General features: G+C 50.4%; 2 protein-coding genes across 2 annotated transcripts; one reads left to right on the top strand and one right to left on the bottom strand.

The window, feature by feature from the left end:
* The first annotated feature begins 9633 nt into the window (after nucleotides 1–9633).
* LOC135816552 (FACT complex subunit SSRP1-like) lies at nucleotides 9634–15744 on the top strand. Its single transcript, XM_065329747.1, has 4 exons — nucleotides 9634–10033; nucleotides 11619–11747; nucleotides 13873–14097; nucleotides 15675–15744. The coding sequence occupies exons 1-4, from the start codon at nucleotides 9936–9938 to the stop codon at nucleotides 15742–15744; spliced, it is 522 nt and encodes a 173-aa protein (XP_065185819.1). The 5' UTR covers nucleotides 9634–9935.
* A 6662-nt stretch (nucleotides 15745–22406) lies between these two features.
* LOC135816553 (uncharacterized) lies at nucleotides 22407–23291 on the bottom strand. The gene has a single exon (XM_065329749.1). It carries the CDS (start codon nucleotides 23289–23291, stop codon nucleotides 22407–22409), a length of 885 nt encoding a protein of 294 aa, XP_065185821.1.
* Nucleotides 23292–24574: the final 1283 nt, after the last annotated feature.

Raw genomic sequence — 24574 nt, forward strand, 5'->3', positions numbered from 1 at the left:
GGGTGACTGCGCCCTACTACAAGATATACATGTAGATGGGGATTTGTATGCAAAATGTCACCAAAAGCGCCATTTCGTTCTTATAAAAGCACGGATGACCGCGATTGGCCCACATGTTGTAGTCGTTTGGACGCTGAGTCGACTGGTTTTGGTCCGAAAAGGCTGCGATGCAGCGTTGATGCTTTATTCCCAATCGAACATGGTTGAACAAGCGGTCACGTGCTCCTACGTACACCAGTCACCTTCGGTGGAAGTTCGCGAGTTCGATTGGGGATAAAGGAAGAAGGGAGCGTCTCAGCTTCCTCGGACCAAGACCATTCGAATCCTTTTTTCTTTTCTTTTTCTTTTTTCCCCCATGTGAACCCAACCGTAGGAGTGGCTGGATAATGCTGCTGCGAAGTTTCATTTATAGTATTGCACTCGAAGTATATGCAGCAGGAGAAGACATTCCTTTCACAGCAATCTGTTCCCTTGAAATATGTGATTCCGTGGCCACGATGATTTCCGGCTCAGAGATCACAGTGATCCCTGGAGTTTGCACTTTTGACCGCGGAAACAGAGTTGTGCCGGTGAGTATGCAGGCAACAACCCAAAAGTCGTTTTTGTTATATATCTGAGCACATTGATGTTTCCATTAACGTTACCAGTATAGATACATGTAAGTGTAGGCAAGAGTACATAACCCCCAGATTGTGCAACTCCCACATATCCTGCTGTCCCGACAGAATTTCAAGTTGACGTCATTATTTATGACGCAATGCTCCTTGCACCAGTGATTTACAACATGTGTACGGGTGTCAACGCATCACACGTTTTTCTTTGCAATAATTTGTACAGGATCGATCGGCTTCGCGTCAACCACAGGTTCCGGATTCGTCTGATAATCCGTGTACAGTTGCCATTGCATCATCAAAATGACGTCAACTTGAATTTCTGTCGGGACAGCACCCATGCATAGTGGAGTTGCACACTCTGGGGGGTTATGTACTCTTGGTGTAGGCGAGTGCAGGCATTTCCAAGGCTTGTCACGGGCGGTGGCAAGAATAACTTAGTGTGAAAAGCATTCCTACATTTTTAATACTAGGCTGTCATATCCTCTATGAGAATGGCGAAACGTTCCCAGAAAGTGCTGCAGAATTATTTTATGGTGAAAAAAGGAGGACAAAAATTATTTTAGATGCAGACATGTCGACAATGGAAAATGGTGTGGATTAATCATGGCAATCATTAGCCTTTACCGATATTCTTGTTAGTGGTGAACCTTGAGAATAACAACCTCGGATCATAACACTATCTCGCTAATAACAAAACTATCATAATTATTCAGACCAAGCAGGCCCGGCGCCCGGCGGAACCGCTCCGGTTGATCTGGCCATGGCACGTGCATGTACATGCGTACACAATACATGTACATACATGTACATGTAATTGCAGGTGCTAGCAACAACAGTGCATGGGAGTGCAAAAATGCCACTATCCAGGAGAAGCGAGTATCGGGGCCAAACATATGTACAAGGCATTACTTTACAGGAGGTCCCAGCCCCAGCCTGCATTATTGTTACTTATCATAGTGAAGCTAGCTAGTTTTAGATTTTAAATCGCAAAACAATAACAAAATAGAACTCAGATGGTGAGCCAAGGAAACAAATTGTAACATGGAAGTTGTGGCCACCAGTTTAGCGATCGACTGACTGACTGTTCAAAATCTGGTTCAGTTGGTGGACTCGATCGCATAACTTGTGCCCACAATTTCCAAGTTACAAATAACAAAATATTACAACACTTTTCTCATGGCCGAGTGAGGGTCGCGCTCTTCGCAACGTTGACTGTGTTTTGCACTGGGGCTGATAATTATATGCATGTTTGCATCATTGTACTCTGTGGCATACATGTTTGCATTGTACTCTGTCCATACATATTAGGAAACAGTTCTGTCTGCAGATTGAGTATCAGATTAACCTTGTTTTGTTGAAACATGTTGTTGGTTGACAGCATGTTACAAGGTGGAGACCACCGTGTTCGGAAACAGTGATCTTACTACAACCATCCACGGTTTGTAGAGCCCCGGTCTGTTGCGACCATCTGAACCGTATAGGTGCTAGACCCGGTTTGGGATAACATCCAGGAGCGAACAAAGAATACACGACTGACGGTACAACAACAAGAAAACTACGACAACTCCCCTAGAATACAGAGGGTCAGAAGCGGGTCTAACATCCATACGGTTCAGATGGTCGTGAAGACCGGGGCTCTACCGACCACGGAGGTGTGTGTGTGTGTGTGTGTGTGTGTGTGTGTGTGCGTCCGCGCTCCCCTCCAACTTGGTCAAGCGGAGGTGGAATGCGTACCGCATTTCAAATACCTCGGTTCTGTAGTGGACAGCGGTTGCCGTTCGTCCCGGGACATCCCCGCAAGATTGCCCAAGCCTCCAGGGCCTGCGGTGCTCTTCGGAGGTCTGTATTCTCCAATCCACATCTGCTGATGCACACCAAGCGGTGCGTATTCAATGCTTGCGTTCTGTCCCTGCTGTTGTATGGCTCTGAGTGCTGGACGCCCCTTCAGCATGACCTGCAGAAGCTCTCAACCTTCAGCATGAGGTGCATCCGATCCATCCTCGGGGTCTCTCGAAGCCGGATGTGGGACGAACACATCACCAACGAAGAGCTGCTGGTGCGCTGGGGAGACTCCGAGACGATTAAAGACAAAATTGCACATCGGCGGTTGGAGTGGTTGGGGCATGTGGCGCGGATGCCGGACAACCGCATCCCAAAACAGGTACTGTTTGGCTCCTTCTTGCAGCGTAGCCCAGCACATGGCCCACGCCGCAGATGGAAGGACTGTGCTGTCCGGGATCTACGTGCCCGTGGCGTGGAGGCATCATGGTATGATGTTGCATGTGAGTCTCGCGCGGAGTGGCGCAGCACCTACCAAGAGCCTGACAATGTGCCTGAGTCTCCGCCCCGAGTGGTATGTACGGTATGCGGACGGGATTTTGCACGGAAAGGAGACATGGCTCGGCATAAGTGTCTGGAGGAGCGTGCGCGGCCTGTGTCTGAGCGGCGGGGCGCCAGTCAGTGCGGGCGGTGTGGGCGGTGGCTTGGTCCGGCATGTGTTTGCCTCAACGGTGGATACCGCAGTGCCACCTGGAACTACCGGAACGTCGGCACCGGCGGAGGGATGTTGTGCCGCGTATTGTGACAGGTGTGGTCGCTGCTTTCGCGGTGTCCGGGGACGGGGAAGGCATCGCTGTTCAAGGGTGGCGCATAGACCAACAGCAGAGGAGCGCTCAGCCTTCCAGCACGTGTGCATATGCGGCAAGCGGATGCGACTACCCGTGCACCTGGAGCGTCATCGAGCGTCGTGTCCTCTCTCTCTCTTGTCAAGTTTCCCATTGATGGGATCACGTGACCCTTTTGCGGCAGTGACTACAGGACAGGACAAGTGTGTGTGCGTGTGTGCGCCGGTGTGCGTGTGTGTGGTGTGTGTGTGTGTGTGTGTGTGTGTGTGTGTGTGTGTGTATGGAGGGTGGGGGGGGGGGGGGGCTTCTTCGTTCAAGGTAAGCCATTGGCATTGCCATTGCCATTGGTAGATCTATGTGGAAACTACAATCTGTGTCACTGTCAGCTTTTAGGATACATTTTGAAAATGTGCTAGGAAGAGTAAGTCTGTGCCACACAGTAGTGCTCACCATGGTCACATGGCACCATGGTCACATGGCACCATGGTCACATGCCACTATTACCAGGGAGTCATGAAAGTAATAATACTATTATTACATACCAGGGAGTGGTAAACCAATAATAATATATATTACGAAGTAGTGGTTGCGACTTCGGCGATGATTTGTAAGAAAGGGTCCGCTCCCCACACCGGAGCTCGCCAAGTCAAGTGTCAAGTAACGTCGGCGGAATAGCGCGAGCTCCGGTGTGGGGAGCGGACCCTTTCTTATAATATATTATATTATTATTATTATTATTATGTTTTACGACTCCTTGATATGTACCGACTCAGTACACGTAGGTCTACTTAGCTACATGTCATACTGACTCTCTCCATCATGATTCATGTCAATCCATGTCCTGGTTGCAATGTAGGGGAAACCCCGTGCAAGCATGACTTCACATCGTCTTGACGACTTGTCCAGTGCATGCCAGGACTAGTAATATACCATTGTTGCCCGTTCTCATACCATAGGCATAGCTGCTTGAAGGTCTCTCTACTCCAGCACCAAGGCCGTACATGCCTGATGATGGTGATGCCACTCGACACATGCCAAATACTTGAAATAGAACGCCCGGGGTGACGCACCCCACACCCACCATGCCTCTTTGTCCAACCGCACTTTTTCCCTCCGTTGTGCACGTCCAGCTCGCCGCATCTGAGGCTGAGCTGAGTGAGGACGGACTCGCAGACTGGACTATCCATGTCTGGCGGTGCCGAACACTGGGGTAGGTAGATCTACTACTACTTGGCCATCATTTTCATGATTATGGGCAGTCTGTACCCGATGTCATGACTCATGTCATGACTACATGAGTCATGTCATGTGCAAAGGGTCTTTTGCTTAGCTTGTCTTGTAGATCTACTTGTAGATCTACTTTGTACTTGTAAGTAATTAGTTGTAGACCTGGGGCTAGGACCACTACCATGACTACTGGCACTAGCATGACTAGTACTACACTGTAGTAGTCATGCTAGTACTAGTAGTAGTAGATGACCAGTACAGTATAACTAGACTCTACCTGTCGCTATGCCTATGGCATAAGCCTATGCCTAGGCTATGGTCCGTGTGGATCATAAGCCACGGCTACAACTACAAGTTGTTGTTTGCATCGCGATATCGGTCGCCGAGTGTGCGATGTATGGTGGGTATGGGGAGTGGGTCCGTGCCCGTGGTCTGAAATCGTTCTGATCGACGTTCACTGCATGTCCACCCGGACTGTTGTCCGACCCTACTGCAACTGCTAGTGTTACCAGGTTACTTGTTTATTAGTGTGTTGGTGAGTTTATCGAACTAGATTGGCTACCAAGTGAGTCGGCCCTGACTGCACAAACTCCCACACAGTTGGCTACGATGCAGAGGTGGCGCCAAAAGAAGCGAAAACGCTTCGAGATGGAGGAGGTGCGCAAGGAAATCCTCCAGTGGTACGAGATCCTGGCACTTCAGTTCCGCGAGAAGGAACTGCAGCGCGTTCTTCATGCCGATGTTATGCTGGTCTTCGATCACCTGGTCAATGCTGGTGTGTTCGAAGGCACTCGTGAGTACGTGGAAATCAAACATCATTCGACCCAGTATCAGCAGGTCAGCGAGATTCTCAGACTACTTGTTGCCAAGAAGACCAGCGATAGTTTCCAGTCGGAAAACGTTTTCGATGCGTTCTGCAAGGCAGTGCTGGCCGTGCAGCAACCAGCAATGGCCGAAATGCTGCAGAAAGAGCGTGAGCGCTGCATAGCAGAGGAATGTGAAGAAACGGCTAGTAAGTGCGATCTAGCCCGGCCTCGTATACCATATACTGACGCAATGGCCTGGATAGAGAATGCGATTCTGAAAGGCAGATACCACGGTGATAAAAGCCCCATTGAGCGTTATAAAATACACTTGAAGAAGCAGTGCGAAGTGCAATCACGGCACGCAAGCATGGCACCTACACAAGAAAGTGTGGAGGACACATTTGTATCGATGACGGCGATGACTGAACGCGAAGCACTGCGTCTGTCTGTTCAGCGAAGCAAGGGCAACAGAGCACAGCCCGGTCCCTCAGCATCAGAATTCCTTGCCGACCTTGCGGATGACAGCAAATGCAGTTTTGAACTCCACAATCCATTGCAGCTACTGATGAAAGATCCCAAATCCGACGTACAACCGACGCGCAGTGCAAGTAGTAATAGCAGAGGTGCGCCGTCGTCTGGCCAGAAAGTGAAGTTGTTGAAGCGTTGCATGTTGATGTCTGGTGCTGGTAAAGGCAAGACAATGGCATGTCGACGTGTGATGGCCGACTATTCAGGCGATGAAGCATCTGGTCTAATGCAAGAGCACTTTGACTTTGTCATTCCAATCTCGTGCCGAGATACGGACCGTGTTAGCACCAGTGAGTGGACAGAGTTTCTGGGGTTGGATCACCACGCCCTGGACATAACTTCGGACGAGCGAGAAGAGGTTTTGCGATATTTGTCAGCGAACTCTGAACGTGTTCTCCTGCTTCTAGATGGCGTGGATGAAGGCGGGAAGGATGCATTCCAGTACACATCAGCAGCCTGCCAATTCATGGACGAGACTAAGAAAAATCGGCTGGTGAATGCGTCCGTGGTTGTCACTAGCCGGCCCTGCAACAAGGCCACTGATCTGGTACGACAATGTGCAGCCTACTACCGGCTGACTGGCTTCACTGATGCACAATTACGGGACTTCTGCTGCCAACAGTTGGGTGGCGCGGAGAGTGCTGAAAAGTGCTTGGCTGAGTTAGCGCAGGCATCTCGCAAGCACCTGAAGCATGCCGTGCAGACTACACCACTGCTGGCCGCTCTCCTTTGCCAAGAGTTTGCCGTATCCGAGGCTGTACCGCCGTGTACGACATCATTCTACGTGCAGTTCATGTGTTCAGCTGTTGCAGAGCTGGAGAGGAAGCGGGGAAAACAGTTCAGCAAAGTGACACTCAGCCAGACTCCAACCAGTGGTCATACGTACAGTGGGGGATTCCAGGCCGGAGATCAATTATCAGTGCATGATGTCATTACCAACGGCCTGGAGCATCACGTTCAGCAAGAGCCTGCTGGTTCCCTATGTGATGGCGCAGAGTTGGTGCAAGCATTGTGCCATCTGTATCGTTTGTCCATGGAACGCTTACTTTTGGGCCGCGCCTGGTTTTCATCCTCAGATATGCCGGATGACTGTTTGACACTGTGTAAGCAACTAGGATTCCTCGTCCCTGTGGACAACCAGTCATCAGCCAGTGACAGTGCTGGGCGACGTGTTGCCTTTCTTCACCTTACCATACAAGAGTTCTGTGCAGCACGTAGTTTCGCAACGCAGCAGTCCTTCTTCGTCTCGAATATTTCACAATACGTCTCGGAAATTGGCCTGGGTGAGGAAACGCAGCCATTCTGGCGTTTTGTTGCGGGTTCTATTCACACTAAGCTCCTGCCTGACTTGTTTAAAGTCATGCTGGCTGAATCAACACGCAAGTCAGTGCTCCAGCAACGCCGCTTCATCTTGTTCTTGATGTCGTGTTTACTGGAGTGCAGTCTTTCATACAACAGCTCTCCCGTCTTGTCTTTCAGAGACGATCAGTGTAAAGATCTCGTCCGCTCCGCCGTAATACTACTGCAAACATCACATCGAGTTAACTTGTCAGGCATACATCTGAACGATAGTGACATATCAGCTTTGTGCAATGTGTTGAGACTGTCTGAGCGAGTACACCTTGTAGACATCAGTAACTGCAACCTCTCTAGAGATCAGATCACGGAGATAGCGCCTTACCTGAGACAATGCGCTTATGTGAACCTTAGCGGGAACAACCTGAGCGGAGCGTCGCTGGAAGTTTTCGCTGCAGCGCTATCCCATTCTCAACATATGCAGCGTGATTGCACCATTGCAAAACTGAACATTTCAGGCGCATGTTTAACGGAGCAAGACGCGGGGTCCTTGTCTAAGCTGCTTCGCTTGCCCCATCTCCGCGCTATACAAATATTGAGCAATGACTTGGGAAACGCTTCGCTGGAACTACTCCAAACAAAAATTACAACACCTTTCCTGAGCATGTCTAACTTGTGTGCGGAGGAGATTGGTTTGTTCACGGGATGTGGTACAGCCCTTTCGTCACTGATACTGTCCATGCCAAATTTGACTATCCTGAGTCTGGCCTACAATGACCTCAAGGACGAAGACGCCGCCTGTATACTGTCAGCCCTACAGCACAATCATAGTATAGAGGATATCCACCTTGGGAGTAACCTACTCACCAATGGCATTGCTTCGTATATAGATAACTTCTTGAAGGCAAGGCGTGTTCACACCAACACCGCATCAGCAGACAAGGCACAGGCACGGCCCAACAAATTGCAGCAACCATGCTGCATGAATCTTACTGGAAATGATGTGGACGCGTCTCTGCTGAAGGCACTGGAGAAGGCTGGACACTGCGGCGATGATGAAATAGTTATAGCCGATTGGTCTATCACTTCTGGGCGTACTTGCCAGAGGGATGTGAAGGACATCGTTGCGCAATATGGAGGCAACCTCAAGGCCGAAGTATCAAACTTAACTATGGAGAGCCTTGGAAAATTCATTGCCGGTGACAGCAGTATCAGGAAACTTAACCTGGCTGACAGTGCTATTAAAGATGACGGTGTCCAGGCATTGGCAAGGCAGGGACTCCAGTTCAACTCAACTTTACACATGCTACAATTCAATAGGAATAGTATAAGCATTAGTGGAGCGGCGGCAATAGTGGCTTCATCTACGCAAGGTAAATTGCAGTGGCTGTCGTTGAATAAGAATCCTGTCTTCAAGGATGGAGTGACTGATGTGGACTCCTACATGACATTCATGTCATCGTTGCCGCTTTGCTGTGACCTCCGGTTTGTTAGCATGGGCGACACAGGAATGACGGATGCCATCGCAGTGGATCTACTCACAGCCCTGACTGGTCACGAGAATCTGCAAGTTTTGTTCCTGGATCGCAACAAGCTGGGTGACAACACAGTGAAAAAGCTAGTTGACATGAAGCGGACGACCAGCTCATTGAAGATGGTGTCGTTGGTGAAAAACCAGATAACAGGAGATGGCATCCGATGCATCTTGTCTTCACCCGATATGATGTCCATGGACCGCATTTGGGTGGGTGGTAATCTAAAACATATTTCCGTTCCGCCACCGCTCACAAACCACAAAGAACTCCTGCCAAATGATTTTTTTGAGGCACTTCTTCGGTGAGCATGCTACCAGCCCGCAGCAGTGAGGATCACCACTGCCCAAAACACAGCCAGCTGAGAGTGGCAGATCGGAGGACAGTGATCACTTGAACCATGTAGCTTGAAACATTACACTGTTAGCTTTGCTGGATATACTTAATTACTTATAGAAAAAGCAGTGTGGCCGATGTGCTATACATCTAGTTTCGTAGCTGTTGCCGCTAGGTGACTTGTGTGGCCAGAATGGTATGCATACAGTGATACAGACTACACTGTATTTTGTATTTTGCAAAATGTAATGTATTTACATGTATTTGAGTTCATTGTCTCATCAGTACAGTAGGAATTGCAACTATCAAGACTAGAGAACAGTCATGTAGAATTATGTGCAGTAGTGCAGCCGTACAGTACACCAAGTACCAACAAGAGTTCATAACCCCATGGACTCTTGCTACCAACATACTATTATAGTTACTGAAGTAGGAGGTATTTATCTTTAGTAATGGACTTTTCGAATGGCTGACTACCACACATTGTGACCTCTTTGCTACGCTGTACTTTTGGCGGCTGCTTATCCTTCCCATTGGCATGAATTGTAGTGTTGGAATATTTAGTATGTTCTTATGTCGGGTGTGTGGAAGGTGGACCACGGAACAGCTCTCCTGCCGGTTTCTGCATTCTAATCAGGGACTCGTGTAGGCCAGGACCACAACACCCTGGTTGTACGCACGACGTTTATGTGTGCATGTAGACCATGGCTCCGTAGAACAATATGCACGGGCCATTTATAGGCATTTGGCCATCCATCAGCAGATACATGCTACATGCAAAACATACTGCTCTCGTGTACCAATATTAATTTTTATCAGCCAACAGGATCTAGGAAAGTGACACTTGCTCCAGGTAGTACTGCAGCGTTTGCACTAAGGCATGACTGTGATCCGTATTTGTCTCGGTCGTTCGCTAATATCTCCTCCTCCCACTGTTGTGTGTGTGCATGCGTGTTTCTTTCCTAGGTGGCTATGGACCCTCCCATGAGGCAGGGCCAGACGCGCTACCCTATTCTGATTCTCATCCTCAACAAAGAAGAGTCGATGGAAGCAGAGGTGGCGCTGTCAGAGTGAGTCTGCCGGTGTGCCTGTTCTTATCATGCGTGCAACGTGGCATTGCTTTTGTTGTGTACCGTCAATTGCTGTTAGTACCGCCATACTTCTGTTTCACACAGAGGTCATGTTTAATGACAACATTGTAGATACGTTGTATTTAGTGGCAAACCAGTGCACGTGGTGCCACTCCATATAGAATACCGAATAATTCCGCGGACAAGCCCATGGGCTTATCTGTTTCACAAGGACATTTCGGTGGGCTTATGCATGAGCATGGGCTTATACGCGGGTTGGCTTATACGCGGGATTCTACGGTACCGAAGAATTCCGCGTACAGGCCCATGGGCTTATCTGATTGAAAAGGGGCATCAGATGCGTGTCTTTGTGGGCATGAGCTTGTACGCCAATCACGATGCACGGCAACAAGTACACAGAGCATACTACTAGTACTAGTGCTGGTTTACTCTACCCTGACTGCACTGCACTGCCACTGCCACTGCCACTGCAACACGTCTACTAGTGTAATGTTAGTGCACTTGTACAGTGATACATTGGCAGTGAACTATTAGGCACGTGTATTTCGTGTGATCATGAGTAGAGACCATTACCAAACCGTCGGGCGCGACGATTGGGACAAACTGGGAACGAGGCCGGCACACGGGAAACTCGAATCGTTTCGTGAGCACGATTGGAGCAGCCCCAATATGGGTGATCACGAAGCGATTACGATTCCGGCTGCATCACGCATCGCGCATCACCCGCACCACGTGCCTGAATGGTTCAACGCACGGCTTCGTGCCGTGCATGCTTTGACGGTCTCTAGTATCGCGGCGGAGGTGGTGGTGGTGGTGGTGGTGGTGGTGGTGGTGGTGTGTGTGTGTGTGTGTGTGTGTGTGTGTGTGTGTGTGTGTGTGTGTGTGTGTGTGTGTGTGTGTGTGTGTGTGTGTGATTCACTGGCCAGAAAAAGCCACTTCATAGCTGTGGTGTAGACTTCAGCCTTGCAAGATGTTGAATGGTGCAATCCCAGCACAATCTGCTATGGCTTCTGCTGTAGCATCACTATCATCGCCTCCGGCGATGGGCGTCAAATGGTCCAAATGGTGTGTGTGTGTGTGCATGTTGGTGTGTGTGTATGTGTGTGTGCACGTGCTTATGTGATCGCGTCCTTTTGTGCGTGTATGTGTGTGTGTGTGTTTGGTCTATGTGTGTGTAGTAGCGGCATGGATGTCGTGCACATGTCGGCATGGGGGCTTCTTCGTCCCACCTGTCAGCCAGCTGGAGACGTTTTGACAGAGCTTGTTTTACGTCCTGGATACGGAGCAAGCAACAGGACTCAATATGACACTGTGTCTGTGTTTGTGTTTGTACATGCGTGTTTTCATGCGTTTTGTAGAGACTCGGGTATTGAGCCAATAATAAATGTAGAAAGGAAAAGGATGTTGAAGCTAGGTGTCAGGGCGTCGAATGTCTCAGTACTCTGTCAGTTTTGTCCCTAGTTGTTGCACTTTCTGACTGTATATAGATAGTATCTAGTTACAGTGGTGGAGAGTTACTCTTAAATCGTTTCCGTATGTCCTTTTTTCTTTCTACGTTTTGTAGAGAAAAGCTGGAGAAGCAGTACCAGGGTAAGCTGACTCAGCAGATGAATGGGCCTATTTACGAGGTGCTGAGCCGCGTCATGAAGGCAGTCGCTTCAAAGAAGATCGTCGTGCCTGGCAATTACCGAAGGTAATGATCTTGGCATGCGTTGTCCTGTCTTTTGCGTGTGTTCTTTCCCCCTGTTTGTCAGCCGGCTGTGGTGCAAGTTGTACTCTAGTACTACCTGTAGTATCAAGAGTACATAAACCAGAGTGTGCAACTCGGGATAAGACTCGGGATGGTTCCTGTGGGAGCGTAATTCGTGCAGTACGTCATTTCCGACGGCATGGTAAGCCACAGGTACTAGGTACGGTGAAAAGTTGCGTAACCAGTCGTGGTGGTGCAGGTCACTGAGTTTGTCCTGATTTCGGTTTTTTGATACGGATACAGGGCCGGCGGAACCGGTCAGGCTGGTCCGGCCATGGCCGGACCACTTTCCCAGCTGAATGGTCCATTTGATTCGTGCAAAACCGGTATAAAAAATCCAGAGGTACATGGCTCGACTGTACTGCCGACGTGTGATGTGCTTCGAAATAGCTCAGGACTCCATGACCGGCACTGTATGGCTTTAATGATTATGGATAAAAAAAAGTTGTGTTTGTGTTCTTTTACTATTTCACGTAATTTTAAATATTTCTCCCCGGGGGAGGTCCCCCGGACCCCCCTCAAAGGTTGGCCGGACCACTCCAAAACTCCTTCCTCCGGCCCTGGGATAGCCTGGTGACTTTACTTGTCGGTGGATGTACGCAGCGTACACAGTCACACAAAACACCGAAACTGGACGTCTAAAATCAAGCAAACTTGGCTGATTTCCGGGCTATGAAACATGAAAATTTGAGCTGTACGCAAGTTGCGGCTTGGCTGACCTCATCGGGGTGACGTAGTGCACGAACTGCGCTGTTTCAGATCTGATATGCACAGTTGCACACTTTGGTTCATGTACTCTTGGTAGTATGTGTGAGCCACAACATCTTGTTGCACACTCTGGTTTATGTACTCTTGGTAGTATGTGTGAGCCACAACATCTTAGCAGAGTATAATGAGACAGGGTTCTAGCCAGGTCAAAATAGTAGGGGGGCAGGGGGGGGGGGCAGGGGACATGGGACACAGTTACCCCGTATCCCATTTTCCACTTTCTAATCCTAGTAGTATTGTCCTGCCACGCTAAATGCAACGCTAAATGCATTTTAAATGCAACGTATGGCGCGAATCCCCGACTTCGCCCGAGACAAATGTGCCCTTATGAACCATCTAGGAGTGACTTTCGACTGCATTTTCTTTGAATTGCGTGGAAACACGAAAATCCCCCCCCCCCCCCCCCCCCCACACACACACCCTTTGGCTAAAACCCTGTAAGGAGTTGTACTGGTGCTTGAGATCTGCACACGTACTGGACGTACCACGCACTAAGTACATCATGTTGGATGTTTCCACCCGTTGAGTTGCAGACCATGTGTTGTCATGATAATTGATGTGCTGTCTCGGAGAGTACATGCTTGAATGGTAAAAATCGAACTGCTCTTTTAGATTTGTCGGTTTGCATGTGCACGTGTGTTTGATTGTGGGCGGGTGTTTTGTTTTTGGACGTGTGTTTGATTGTGGGCGGGTGTTTTGTTTTTGGGCGTGTGTTTGATTGTGGGCGGGTGTTTTGTTTTTGGGCGTGTGTTTGATTGTGGGCGGGTGTTTTGTTTTTGGGCGTGTGTTTGATTGTGGGCGGGTGTTTTGTTTTTGGGCGTGTGTTTGATTGTGGGCGGGTGTTTTGTTTTTGGGCGTGTGTTTATTTGGTTTACCGTAAAGTCGCGGATAAAAGCCAGGTTTGCATACAAGCACATCGCGGATGGAAGCCTGAAAATCAAACGGGTCAAATGCATATAAGCCTGTCGCGCGTAGAAGCCTGGCTTCTATGCAAGCGCGGATCGGGTAGGTCAAGAGTGCATGCGCTATGTACAGTGCATAGTAAAACTGCCGCCATACCGGTAGTCAGTGGTAGATCTACGCGTGTCGCGCGTAGAAGCCTGGCTTCTATGCAAGCCCGGATCGGCCGGTGTGCATACAAGCCTGGCAAAAATATCAGTGGTGCATATAAGCATGGTTTGCATACAAGCCTGGTTTGCATTAAAGCCTGATGCAGAAAGCGGCTTATGTGCTTATAAGCCTTAAGGCTTTTATCCCCGACTTTACGGTATGTGTGTTGTGCGTGTTTGAACGTGTGCAGTCAGCGCGGCGGGCAGTGCATCAGCTGCAGCTACAAGGCCAACCATGGCATGCTGTTCCCGCTGGAGAAGGGCTTCCTCTTTGTGCACAAGCTCGCGCTGCACGTGCGCTTCGATGAGGTGGTCGCCGTCAATTTCTCGCGCGGCGGCACTGGAACTTATCGGTCGTTTGACTTTGAGTTAGAAGTCAAGAATAACATTGTCCACATCTTTCAGAGTATGGACAAGTAAGCTGATGTATGTTACTGATGCTTTTTTCAATTTCTTGTACATACATACAAACATCAGAAAGTTACTTGCTCCCAACACTAGTTGGAGCTCGCACTTTTCCCGCCGACTTTACTTCACTCGACTGACTCTTGACTGCCGTCCAGAGAACACGAGAACTCATAGAGTAGTAGTAGTAGAATTGACATATCCGCGGCAAGCCGCTTATGTACAACGGCATGGGAGAGGATAACAAAAAATAAAAATATATTGTTGGGGAAATCCACGCTATTATCGAATATTCAACAATGACGGGTGTGGGGTTATACCAAATTCCCATAATGTGGAAGTACGTTATTATTGTTGAAAGCACTACAGTCCATTCAGAAAAAGATGGACTTCTAGCTTTTGGCCATAAATGGGTCAAACGTTGAGTTTTTTAGAATTTTTTTCTGCAATCCCCTATGAAATCCTCTTCCAATTATGTTTCTGAAGTCTATTTCTCCAAAAAGCAAGCCATAGCAAGAATAGGATTTCGGCCAGGTTTTGCCCCAAGAGCACTGAATTGGGAAAACCTATCAAAATCCAGGCCGTTTGACCCTGCCTGCAACAGTGCATTGTACGGTTCGAACCCCAGTTCAGGTACCCTTCTCGCTCCACATACACCGACATAACGACATGGACCCAGACAACAGAGACAGGAGCACACAGAGTGAGGGTAGTAGGCCGCAGCCAGATGTGACTGGAATCCTCTTCCAATTATGTTTCTGAAGTCTATTTCTCCAAAAAGCAAGCCATAGCAAGAATAGGATTTCGGCCAGGTTTTGCCCCAAGAGCACTGAATTGGGAAAACTCATCAAAATCCAGGCCGTTTGACCCTGCCTGCAACAGTGCATTGTACGGTTCGAACCCCAGTTCAGGTACCCTTTTTGGACCCGTTTTCAAATTTCAAATTTCACAGCACTGCACTGTGTACGATAAAATCTTGAAAAATCGCCTAATACGGGAGCTCGCCAGAGCCAGGGCCCATCTTTTTGTGAATGGACTGTAGCCTGTAGGTGATCTGCACTCTACAATGTGACCTGTGCGATTATATCGTTAAATGATTGCCTGTTCCGAGCCACCAAACGCAGGGTCTCATAGAGGAACTCGCGAAATACCATTCACAGAAGAAGTCAGCCATATGACGTCAATTTGCTGATTTGGTGCGAAGTTCAAAGCAGATGAGTACGTCACCATGGTATTCGCGTGGCTGGGTACAAATTTTACAATTCTATAGCAACTCTTGAACCTTTTATACAACCTTGTTGCAAAAAAGGACAAATCGCACATCGCATATCACGTCGCGGACGTTGATCCACACTCAATTTCTGCGATGGCCCAGTTGAGCTGCGAGATGGATGCGATTTGGGGATTTCGCGGCCGTCGCATCGCGTATCGCATTGCAAAATTGCTTCTGTGAATCCAGAATTAGTCGTTTGTTTCCCGCTGTAACATTACTTTGTATCGTATTCCACTGCTGTCTTCAACACATGTCTGTCGGAGTGTTCTCATGTTTGTGCGCTTCATTGATTTCTGTTCATCTGCCTGTGTCCAGAGATGAGTACAGTCGCTTGTATGACTTCTGCTCGGCCAAGAAGCTCAGGATCCGCAATAATAGTCCGTGAGCCAAAACTCAAAATCACAAGTGCCGTTGCACTCTCGGATGGACAAATCGCCGCTTACAGTGTTGGTCAAGGACATCACAAAGGATACGTTTTCGCTTGTTGGACGTTCCAGAACCGATCCAGAGACCTTCGCGAGGGCTTCTTTTCTCGACCAAATTCCACCGTGAGAACGAATATTTTTACGCGAGTGGTGAGGTGTGCGTCGTATGAGCAAGCGCAAAACACGAGTTCGCGTAGAGTGAGGAAAAATAATTTATTTTTAGAAGATGACGACGTTGACGACAATATCGACTTGGGATATTGTGATCACTTTATTGAAGTTTATTCCTTTCGTGTACATTGATGTTGTTTTGACAACAATGGAAGAAGAGGAAGACGTTTCTAGTGGCAGCGAGGTGCTGGATGAGGCAGCTGACGGCAACGAAGTGGCAAATGACAGCCCAGCGGAGTAATATTGCTGGAATTTTGTGTCTGTGTCACAGCGCCCAATTTAGTAAAAACGAGAAGCCTGCAGTGAGTAATATCGAGACTACAAGTTGGTGTCGCATCGTCAGCGCTGCTCGAGAGAAGGACGACCATATCTGGGCTTTTCTCTGCCAGCACAAGAGCTCAGGGAGGAGTAAATGGTGTGGCTGGTATCATGAAAAGTGCTACACCAATTGCACCCATGTGATAGCAATTGCAAACCTGGAGAAGACCAGTGCCTCTGATTTTGCTTTGTCTATACTTGCTGACAGTGATGTGCATGTAGTAGTGAACCCAGAGCCACATCCTAAGGCCAGTAAGGGGCCACCTACCAGGAGCTTAGTGGTTGATACGAACAACGAATGCCATACCGGTGAAAGCAGAGCACGGTGTAAACACAACACGGAGAACTGGTCCACCCAGAGTTTCCGGAAGGGAATGTTTTGTTGCAGGCAGTACTGGAGAGGGCAAGACGACAAGTAGCGAGGGCGAAACCAGCGCTGCTGGAGGTCCAAGCCAGAGCACCTGGCTGCTTTGCGGGCAACATACTACTGTATACCATTAGCTGTGTATGTGTGTGTGCGCGCGCGTGCATGTGTGCGCGTGTTTGTGTGTGTGGGTGCGTGCATGTGTGTGTGCGCGCGTGCGTGTGCATGCGCGTGCATATGTGTGTGCGAGTGTGCATGTGTGTGCGAGCGTGCATGTGTGCGCGCGCGCACGTGCATGTGCGTGCTAGGCGTTTTCCTTTGTTGGTGACACCACCCCAGGCTACTACTGGTGTTGGGGCACGGTGATGCCACAGCCACTGCGGCCAGTGCGATCCGTGTTTCAGGTCGTTGGTGGGTTTTAGATTCCGCAATTGTCGACAAGGTGTGCGCCGTGTGTGTGTGTGTGTGTGTGTGTGTGTGTGTGAAACCCGACAGCATTGGTGTGATGTTGTCCGAAGGGACATCCATCACTTACATCTTGAAGGATATTGGTTCGACACTGCACAGCAGCGAGGAGAGTGGCGCACAGCATTCAGAATTGCTTCACCACTACAGCCGGCATCCCGTGATCGGATTCAGTGTAGTATTTGTAACATTTCCTTTTCGAAGAGCGGCCTGCCATGCCACAAGTGTACTCAAGAGCGTCGCAAACCTGTAGCAGACCAGTCTGGCAGCAGCCAATGCACTGTATGTCTTCGCTGGTTTCGCAGTCATGGCAGACTGACATAGTCGGATTCGGCAGCTGGTTCATGTGTGTGTGTGCGCATGCACGCGCGTGCCTGGGAGACTGCATAGTCGCATTCGGCAGCTGGTTCATGTGTGTGTGCGGGCACACACGCGTGCGCATAAGCGTGTTTGTGCGCACGTGCCTGGGAGACTGCATAGTTGGATTCGGCAGCTGGTTCATGTGTGTGTGTGTGTGCGCACGCGCGCGCGTGTTTGTGTGGATTCGGCAGCTGGTTCGTGTGTGTGTGTGCGAGCGTGCATGCCTGGGAGACTGTATAGTTGGATTCGGCAGCTGGTTCGTGTGTGTGCGCGTGCCTGGGAGACTGCATAGTCGGATTATTCAGCTGCTTCAAGTGTGTGTGTGTGTGTGTGTGTGTGTGTGTGTGTGTGTGTGCGCACGCGTGTGGGTGCGCCGCGGCATGCATGCATGTATGTATGTGACATCATGTTATATCGGTAGTTATCTGTGGATTACTATGTTCTGCGGTGGACTGCGACAGCACACATTATGTGCCAAGATGTGCACCTGGTGATTTGCAACTGTGTTATGTTGAGTTGAAAATGAGCAATGACAGATAGCTTTTGGTGCTGTATGAGTGTGTTAGGAAATCAATAGCCAATTCCAACCTCTTGCATTGGCCGTCAGGTTGGATAGGATCAGCGCGTGCATTTACAACAGTGTGGTGACGTACTTCCTATTGTACTACTGTAATGTCACATTAGCTTCAGTGTTCATATAATAATAATACTGGAGTATTCTACGTATTCACTACTATTCAGTAATCGAGTGGTTATTACTTTTGAAATATACTTCACTCACCAATTCATTGCTCGCTATTATCTACAAGTTCCAGTCCAGTATGATGAAGTAAAGAGGCGATTTATCCAGCCAAGTAGAGGAACTTGGGATACGAAATCCAAGAGAAATCATGAGGGTTTTCTCAGTTCGGCCATTCACGAATGTAATTGTTATTCTTCAACGCAAACTGAGTAATATTTGACCTTGAACAGGATGAAAAGAAGTTCATGCTCGGGGCAGTCGTCATTTGCTCCAGAAGGTTACTCACTACAGTCTACGCCTAGGAAGTCGTGAACAAATATGTCGAGAGATATTTAGGACATTCTTGGAAGTCAGTTCTGAACGATAGCATTGTAACTACAAACAGTAGTGACTTTGCTGCATGCAGTTTGCATCCCGATTCATAATTCTCAGCGGCAAAAAAATTCGAATCTAGTTTTGTGCACTGGTTTTGTAGCAGTGCGCTACGTAATTCTATACAAAAGTCTGGATTCGTGAATTTAGAACTAACTTCGAACGATTGAATCTGGTGTCATAATTAATGTTACTTTAGATTACAGAGAGGACAGAAACATTACTGTTCGGCTCACAACCAGAGAGAGAGAGAGAGATAATGGAAGCAAGGCAAAAGGCAAGGAGCGGCGACTTCGGCTCGCCTGCTGAATACGGTGTACGGTACAACTATACCAAAAGGGAAGGCCAGCGGCGCACTGGAATCTAGTTGTACACAGCTGTAGTACGCATGCAAATAAGGATAATACGGTGCGGAAGTGAACGGCGCATGCTGATACGGTAAAGCGGTCGTAATACATATAAGTGTGACCGCGAGACCGGAGAATTTCATGAAGCCAATAATATGAGAATTTCATTGAAACCGAAGTAAATCAGGTCATGTGACCGAGAATCCGCTACATTACTCCCCTGCCAGTGTACAAGCCGGAGGCAGGAAACGATAACTTTGGAAAGGAGAGAAACGGCAACCGCAACGTAGAAGAAGAAGCGTATAAAGGAAGAAAAAAAAATGAAAACCGCACGGCAACCAGAAAAGGTCCGACATAAAGCCCACGGCGACAAAGAACGGAGGAGCCCAGCCGATCAGGTAGCAAAGCGAACAGCACGTGCAGGGGGTGGGGCAGCAGCAGCAACCGGCGGGACAATCAGAGAAAGAGCAGAAGCAGCAGCAGCTGTAACAGGCAGAGCATATGCGGGCTTCAAGCGGTCAATGCTTACCTGGTCGGACTTGCCCTTGACGTCGACCGTGAAATGCTTGTCAGCACGCTTGAGGACACGGAACGGACCAGTGTACGGTGGTTGGAGCGGCTTGCGGACACTGTCGGTACGGATGTACACAAAGTCGCACGTTGACAGATCCTTCGGCACGTATACTGGGCGGTTGGACTGGCGAGGGCCAACGGCTGAGGGCCGGATGTTTTGCAATACATCCCGGAGGAACTGAACGTAAACGGGCACCGACGGCATAGATGGCGGTGGCTGGAAGAACTCAGATGGCAAGCGGAGAGTGGTGCCATAGACCAGCTCCGCGGAACTGCACTGGAACTCCTCGCGCAGGCTAGCGCGAATGCCCAGCAACACCAGGGGCATCATTGCATTCCAGGCACCAGGATGAGGGTGGCACTTCAGAGCAGCCTTTAGGTGGCGGTGGAAACGCTCGACGAGGCCATTGCATTGTGGACGGTAGGAAGTTGTCCGAGTCCGGCAGGTGCCGAGCAGGGCCAACAAGTGGCGGAAAAGCGCGGACTCAAACTGGGCGCCACGATCTGTGGTGACGACAGATGGGACGCCGAAGCGGGCAATCCACCCAGCGATGAAAGCGGTGGCAACTGTTTCCGCGGCGGCGTCCTTGATCGGAATGGCCTCTGGCCAGCGGGTAAAGCGATCCACGCAGGTCAGCAGATAGGTGCAACCACCGGAGGGAGGCAAAGGGCCGACCAAATCAATGTGGATGTGGTCAAAGCGCTCATCGGGTGGCAGAAACTGGCCAAGCGGAGCCTGGGTGTGGCGGGTCACTTTGCTCAGCTGACAGGAGGGGCAGCAGCGGGTCCATTCCCGGACGTCCTTTTGCATGCCGGGCCAGACGTAGCGTGCCGAAACCATACGCTGAGTGGCACGAATACCCGGATGTGCGAGGGAGTGCAGGCTGTTGAAGACGGTCTTGCGAAAGGACAACGGTACAAACGGGCGGGCAGTGCCGGTCGACATGTCGCACACCACAGGCTGGGTAGCGGAACCGTACGGGATTGGCTGAAGCTTCAGAGACGACTGCGTGTCTTGCTGAGCGGAGAGTAGCTCGGGATCAGACTGCTGGGCGGCTGCCAGAGCCTGAAAGTCGACAGCGGCAGGCGGCGCGGTTACTGCATCAACAGTGGCGCGAGACAGAGCGTCAGCAACAACATTGTCAGCCCCACGCAGGAAGCGGAGATCCGTCGTGAATTCAGCCACGTAGGACAGGTGCCGGAGCTCACGAGGTGAGTGGCTAGTACCAGCAGCTTGCATGGCGAACACTAACGGGCGATGGTCCGTGAGAATGTGGAAGCAGCGGCCTTCCAGGTGATGCCGGAAATGCTTTACTGCCAGGTACGCAGCTAGCAATTCTCGACCGAACGTGCTGTAGCGACTCTGAGCTGGTTGCATTCGTTTGGAAAAGAAAGCGAGCGGCTGCCATGCCCCATCAACAAGCTGTTGAAGGGCCCCGCCAACTCCGACATCTGAGGCATCCACAACGAGCTGGAGGGGTGCATCCGGGATGGGGTGGATGAGCAGCGTTGCTGCAGCAAGCGCGTCCTTGGCAGCATGGAATGCCGTGACAGCGGCAGTGCCAAGTTTCAGGGGACAGTTCTTCGGACGCTGAGGTCCACCAAGCAGATCCGTCAGTGGTTGGAGGATGTCGGATGCCTGGGGAATAAAGCGCCGGTAAAAGTTGACCATGCCCAGAAACTCGCGAAGCTGGCGGCGAGATGTTGGAAGGGAGTACTGAGCCACGCCGTCGACTCTTGCCGGTAGCGGGCTGATGCCCTGGGCGTTAACCAGATGGCCCAGAAACGTCAGGGACGGCTGGCCGAAGACGCACTTAGCGGGGTTGATCACCAAACCATGCTGCTGCAGTCGCTCAAACACCAGGCGCAGATGTTGCAGGTGCGTAGCGTGGTCGGAGCTGGCGATTAGGAGGTCATCGAGGTAGACGTAGCAGAAATCCAGGCCATGCAATACTGAATCGATAAACCGCTGGAATGACTGTGCCGCGTTCCGGAGGCCGAAGGGCATCCTGATGAACTCAAATAACCCGAACGGAGTCGTGATGGCAGTCTTGGGAATGTCGGCCGGGGTTACTGGTATCTGGTGATACGCTCTGACCAGATCCAGTTTCGAAAACACTGTAGCACCATGGAGACTGCTGGTGAAATCCTGAATATGAGGAATCGGATACCGATCCGGTTCGGTGACTTTATTCAGGAGTCGGTAGTCTCCACATGGCCTCCAGTCTCCATTGGGTTTAGGAACCATGTGGAGAGGGCTGGACCAGGGCGAGGAGGATGGCCGAATGATGCCCAGGGACAGCATATGCTGGAACTCAGCTCTGGCCGTTGCCAGGCGGTCTGGAGCCAGCCGACGAGTGCGGGCATGCAGTGCCGGGCCGGTAGTCACAATATGGTGCTCCACCGAGTGCTTGACCGGCAGGTCATAACAGCATGGTTTGGTGAGGCTTGGGAACTCGGCAAGCAGGCCGGTGAATGCTGGTGCCGTGGCCACCGGGGCGGAAACCAAGGAGCAGCTGAGCGATGCGGTTTCGGCAGGAATGCAATTGACCTGGAGGTCAGTGGAGTTGTCACGGATGGTGCGTCCATGAAGGTCGACTTGGAGACTGAACCGATGGAGGAAATCAGCCCCCAGGATCGGCTCCTTCACGTCAGCAACGACAAATATCCAAGGGAATGTTCGTCTAAGACCAAGGTCAAGGGTCAAACACCTCTGCCCGAAAGCCGGAATAGCAGAGCCATTAGCAGCACGGAGCTGACACTGACCAGTCGGATCGACGTGGCGGCGGTGTTCAGAAGTGGCTGGCAGCAGGCTGACGTCAGCACCGGTATCCACTAGGAAACGGGTTCCGCTGGTGACGTCACGGACATAGAGGCGGCGGGAGGTAGGTGGGCCAGACACAGGAGCCGCTACTGGCTGGCCGGGGCATTTCCCGACGACCAGGAGCACGGGGCTTCACACCGCCGGGCTTGCACACCAAACTTGCGGTGAAAATGGCATAAACCACTGCTATGCGGTGAGACCGAGCGACTGCGGGGTTGGCCGCGGAAGCGAGGGCGGCCGTGCTGCTGTTTCAGCTCAGTTACAGTAGTCGTCAGGGCGGCAACTTGGTCCCGGAGAGCTGCAATGGCAGCCATTGTCTCTGACTCGCCAGTGTTGCGAACTGCATGTACTGCCGCACTGGGACCAGCTGCCTCCACTATTCTGTCAGCCATTTCTGCCAGATCCTGCAGCGACAGTGATGCAGGGCAGGATGCTACTATTGACTTGGCCGATCGGGGCAACCGGCTGACAAACAACTCTCGCAAAAGTTTTTCGGGCATGGCGTTCTCACCTACTAACTGCTGTAGCTTGCGTAATAGCTGGGTGGGCTTCTTGTCGCCCAGCTCTTCGTCCGAAATCAGCAGGCGCAAACGCTGCTGTTCTGACATCTGCGTGCGGTGAATGAGACGCTCGCGGAGAGCGTCGTACGGCTGTTGAGCAGGAGGATCCAGGATGATGTCACGCACCTCTGCCGCATACTCTGGTGTCAGTGATCCCACCACGTACTGATATTTGGTCACCTGGCTGGTGATGCGACGGGTGGAAAACAGGGATTCAACCTGTGCGAACCAAACCTGGGGGTCAGCAGCCCAGTAAGGTGGTAGCTTGACGTTCAAGCTGACCGCGGCCACCTCACTGTCGCGGGCTGTACCGCCTGCTGCGGAAGTTCCAGCGCCGGTGATTCTGGACAGCAGTTGGCCACGACCTACGCTGCGGATAGGTGTGCTAGCTCCGGAGTTTGAGGTATTCATACTGTACTAGTGCTCGTAAAATACTAAAATTCAATGCTGCGTGCAGACCACTGAGCGATCGCGAGTGATCGAACACTAGACGGGGTCACCAATTGTAGCAGTGCGCTACGTAATTCTATACAAAAGTCTGGATTCGTGAATTTAGAACTAACTTCGAACGATTGAATCTGGTGTCATAATTAATGTTACTTTAGATTACAGAGAGGACAGAAACATTACTGTTCGGCTCACAACCAGAGAGAGAGAGAGAGATAATGGAAGCAAGGCAAAAGGCAAGGAGCGGCGACTTCGGCTCGCCTGCTGAATACGGTGTACGGTACAACTATACCAAAAGGGAAGGCCAGCGGCGCACTGGAATCTAGTTGTACACAGCTGTAGTACGCATGCAAATAAGGATAATACGGTGCGGAAGTGAACGGCGCATGCTGATACGGTAAAGCGGTCGTAATACATATAAGTGTGACCGCGAGACCGGAGAATTTCATGAAGCCAATAATATGAGAATTTCATTGAAACCGAAGTAAATCAGGTCATGTGACCGAGAATCCGCTACAGTTTCCGCGCTATGTGCACTCGTGGTATCTGCTCATGGCTTCAAAAAATGAGAATCCGTGAACAAGCGCAAAAATATCAAGCGAAGAAGGCGAAAATGGCCGCTGCTGTCAGTGAGCAAAGTTGGATGTTTGGCGCAGGGAGTCGTATAGATACGACTCCCTGGTTTGGCGTCTTCTGTGACCTCCCTGGATCAGTTTCGAACTGTCCAACAAGTGGAAATCGCTTCAGGATACCATCGTGAAGCGGTGTGCCGAAGGACGATTTGTCCCTCTCTGGGTGCAACGGTCGATGCTAAAACAGCCGATTCTGAGATCTGGCTCACGGACTATAAGGGCGGCAAGTCGGTACGTCCTGCGCTCTCTAGTTTTGTGGTGCACTGTTTTGTTTGAATTCTTTATTCTCACGATGTAGTTGTTGTTGTTGTTGTTGTCGTCGTCGTCGTCGTCGTCGTCGTCGTCGTCGTCGTCGTCGTCGTCGTCGTCGTCGTCGTCGTCGTCGTCGTCGTCGTCGTCGTCGTCGTCGCGTCGTCGTCGTCGTCGTCGTCGTCGTCGTCGTCGTCGTCGTCGTTCTTGTCCTTTTCCTTTTCCTTTTCCTTTTCCTTGTCCTTGTCCTTGTGCTTGTGCTTGTGCTTGTGCTTGTGCTTGTGCTTGTGCTTGTGCTTGTGCTTGGTTGTTGTAGTTTTTTTTGAATTCTTTATTCTCACGATGGCACCATCGCCAATAAGAGAA

This window comes from Sycon ciliatum, chromosome 5 (assembly GCF_964019385.1).
Source record: "Sycon ciliatum chromosome 5, ocSycCili1.1, whole genome shotgun sequence".
In the NCBI taxonomy this organism is placed as follows: domain Eukaryota; kingdom Metazoa; phylum Porifera; class Calcarea; order Leucosolenida; family Sycettidae; genus Sycon; species Sycon ciliatum.

Coding starts and splice junctions, on each gene's coding strand:
- LOC135816552 (XM_065329747.1), top strand. CDS start 9,936: ATGGACCCTCCCATGAGGCAGGGCCAGACGCGCTACCCTATTCTGATT. Junction 11,748..13,872: donor GTGCCTGGCAATTACCGAAG/GTAATGATCTTG, acceptor GAACGTGTGCAG/TCAGCGCGGCGGGCAGTGCA. Junction 14,098..15,674: donor ATCTTTCAGAGTATGGACAA/GTAAGCTGATGT, acceptor GCCTGTGTCCAG/AGATGAGTACAGTCGCTTGT.
- LOC135816553 (XM_065329749.1), bottom strand. CDS start 23,291: ATGAATACCTCAAACTCCGGAGCTAGCACACCTATCCGCAGCGTAGGT.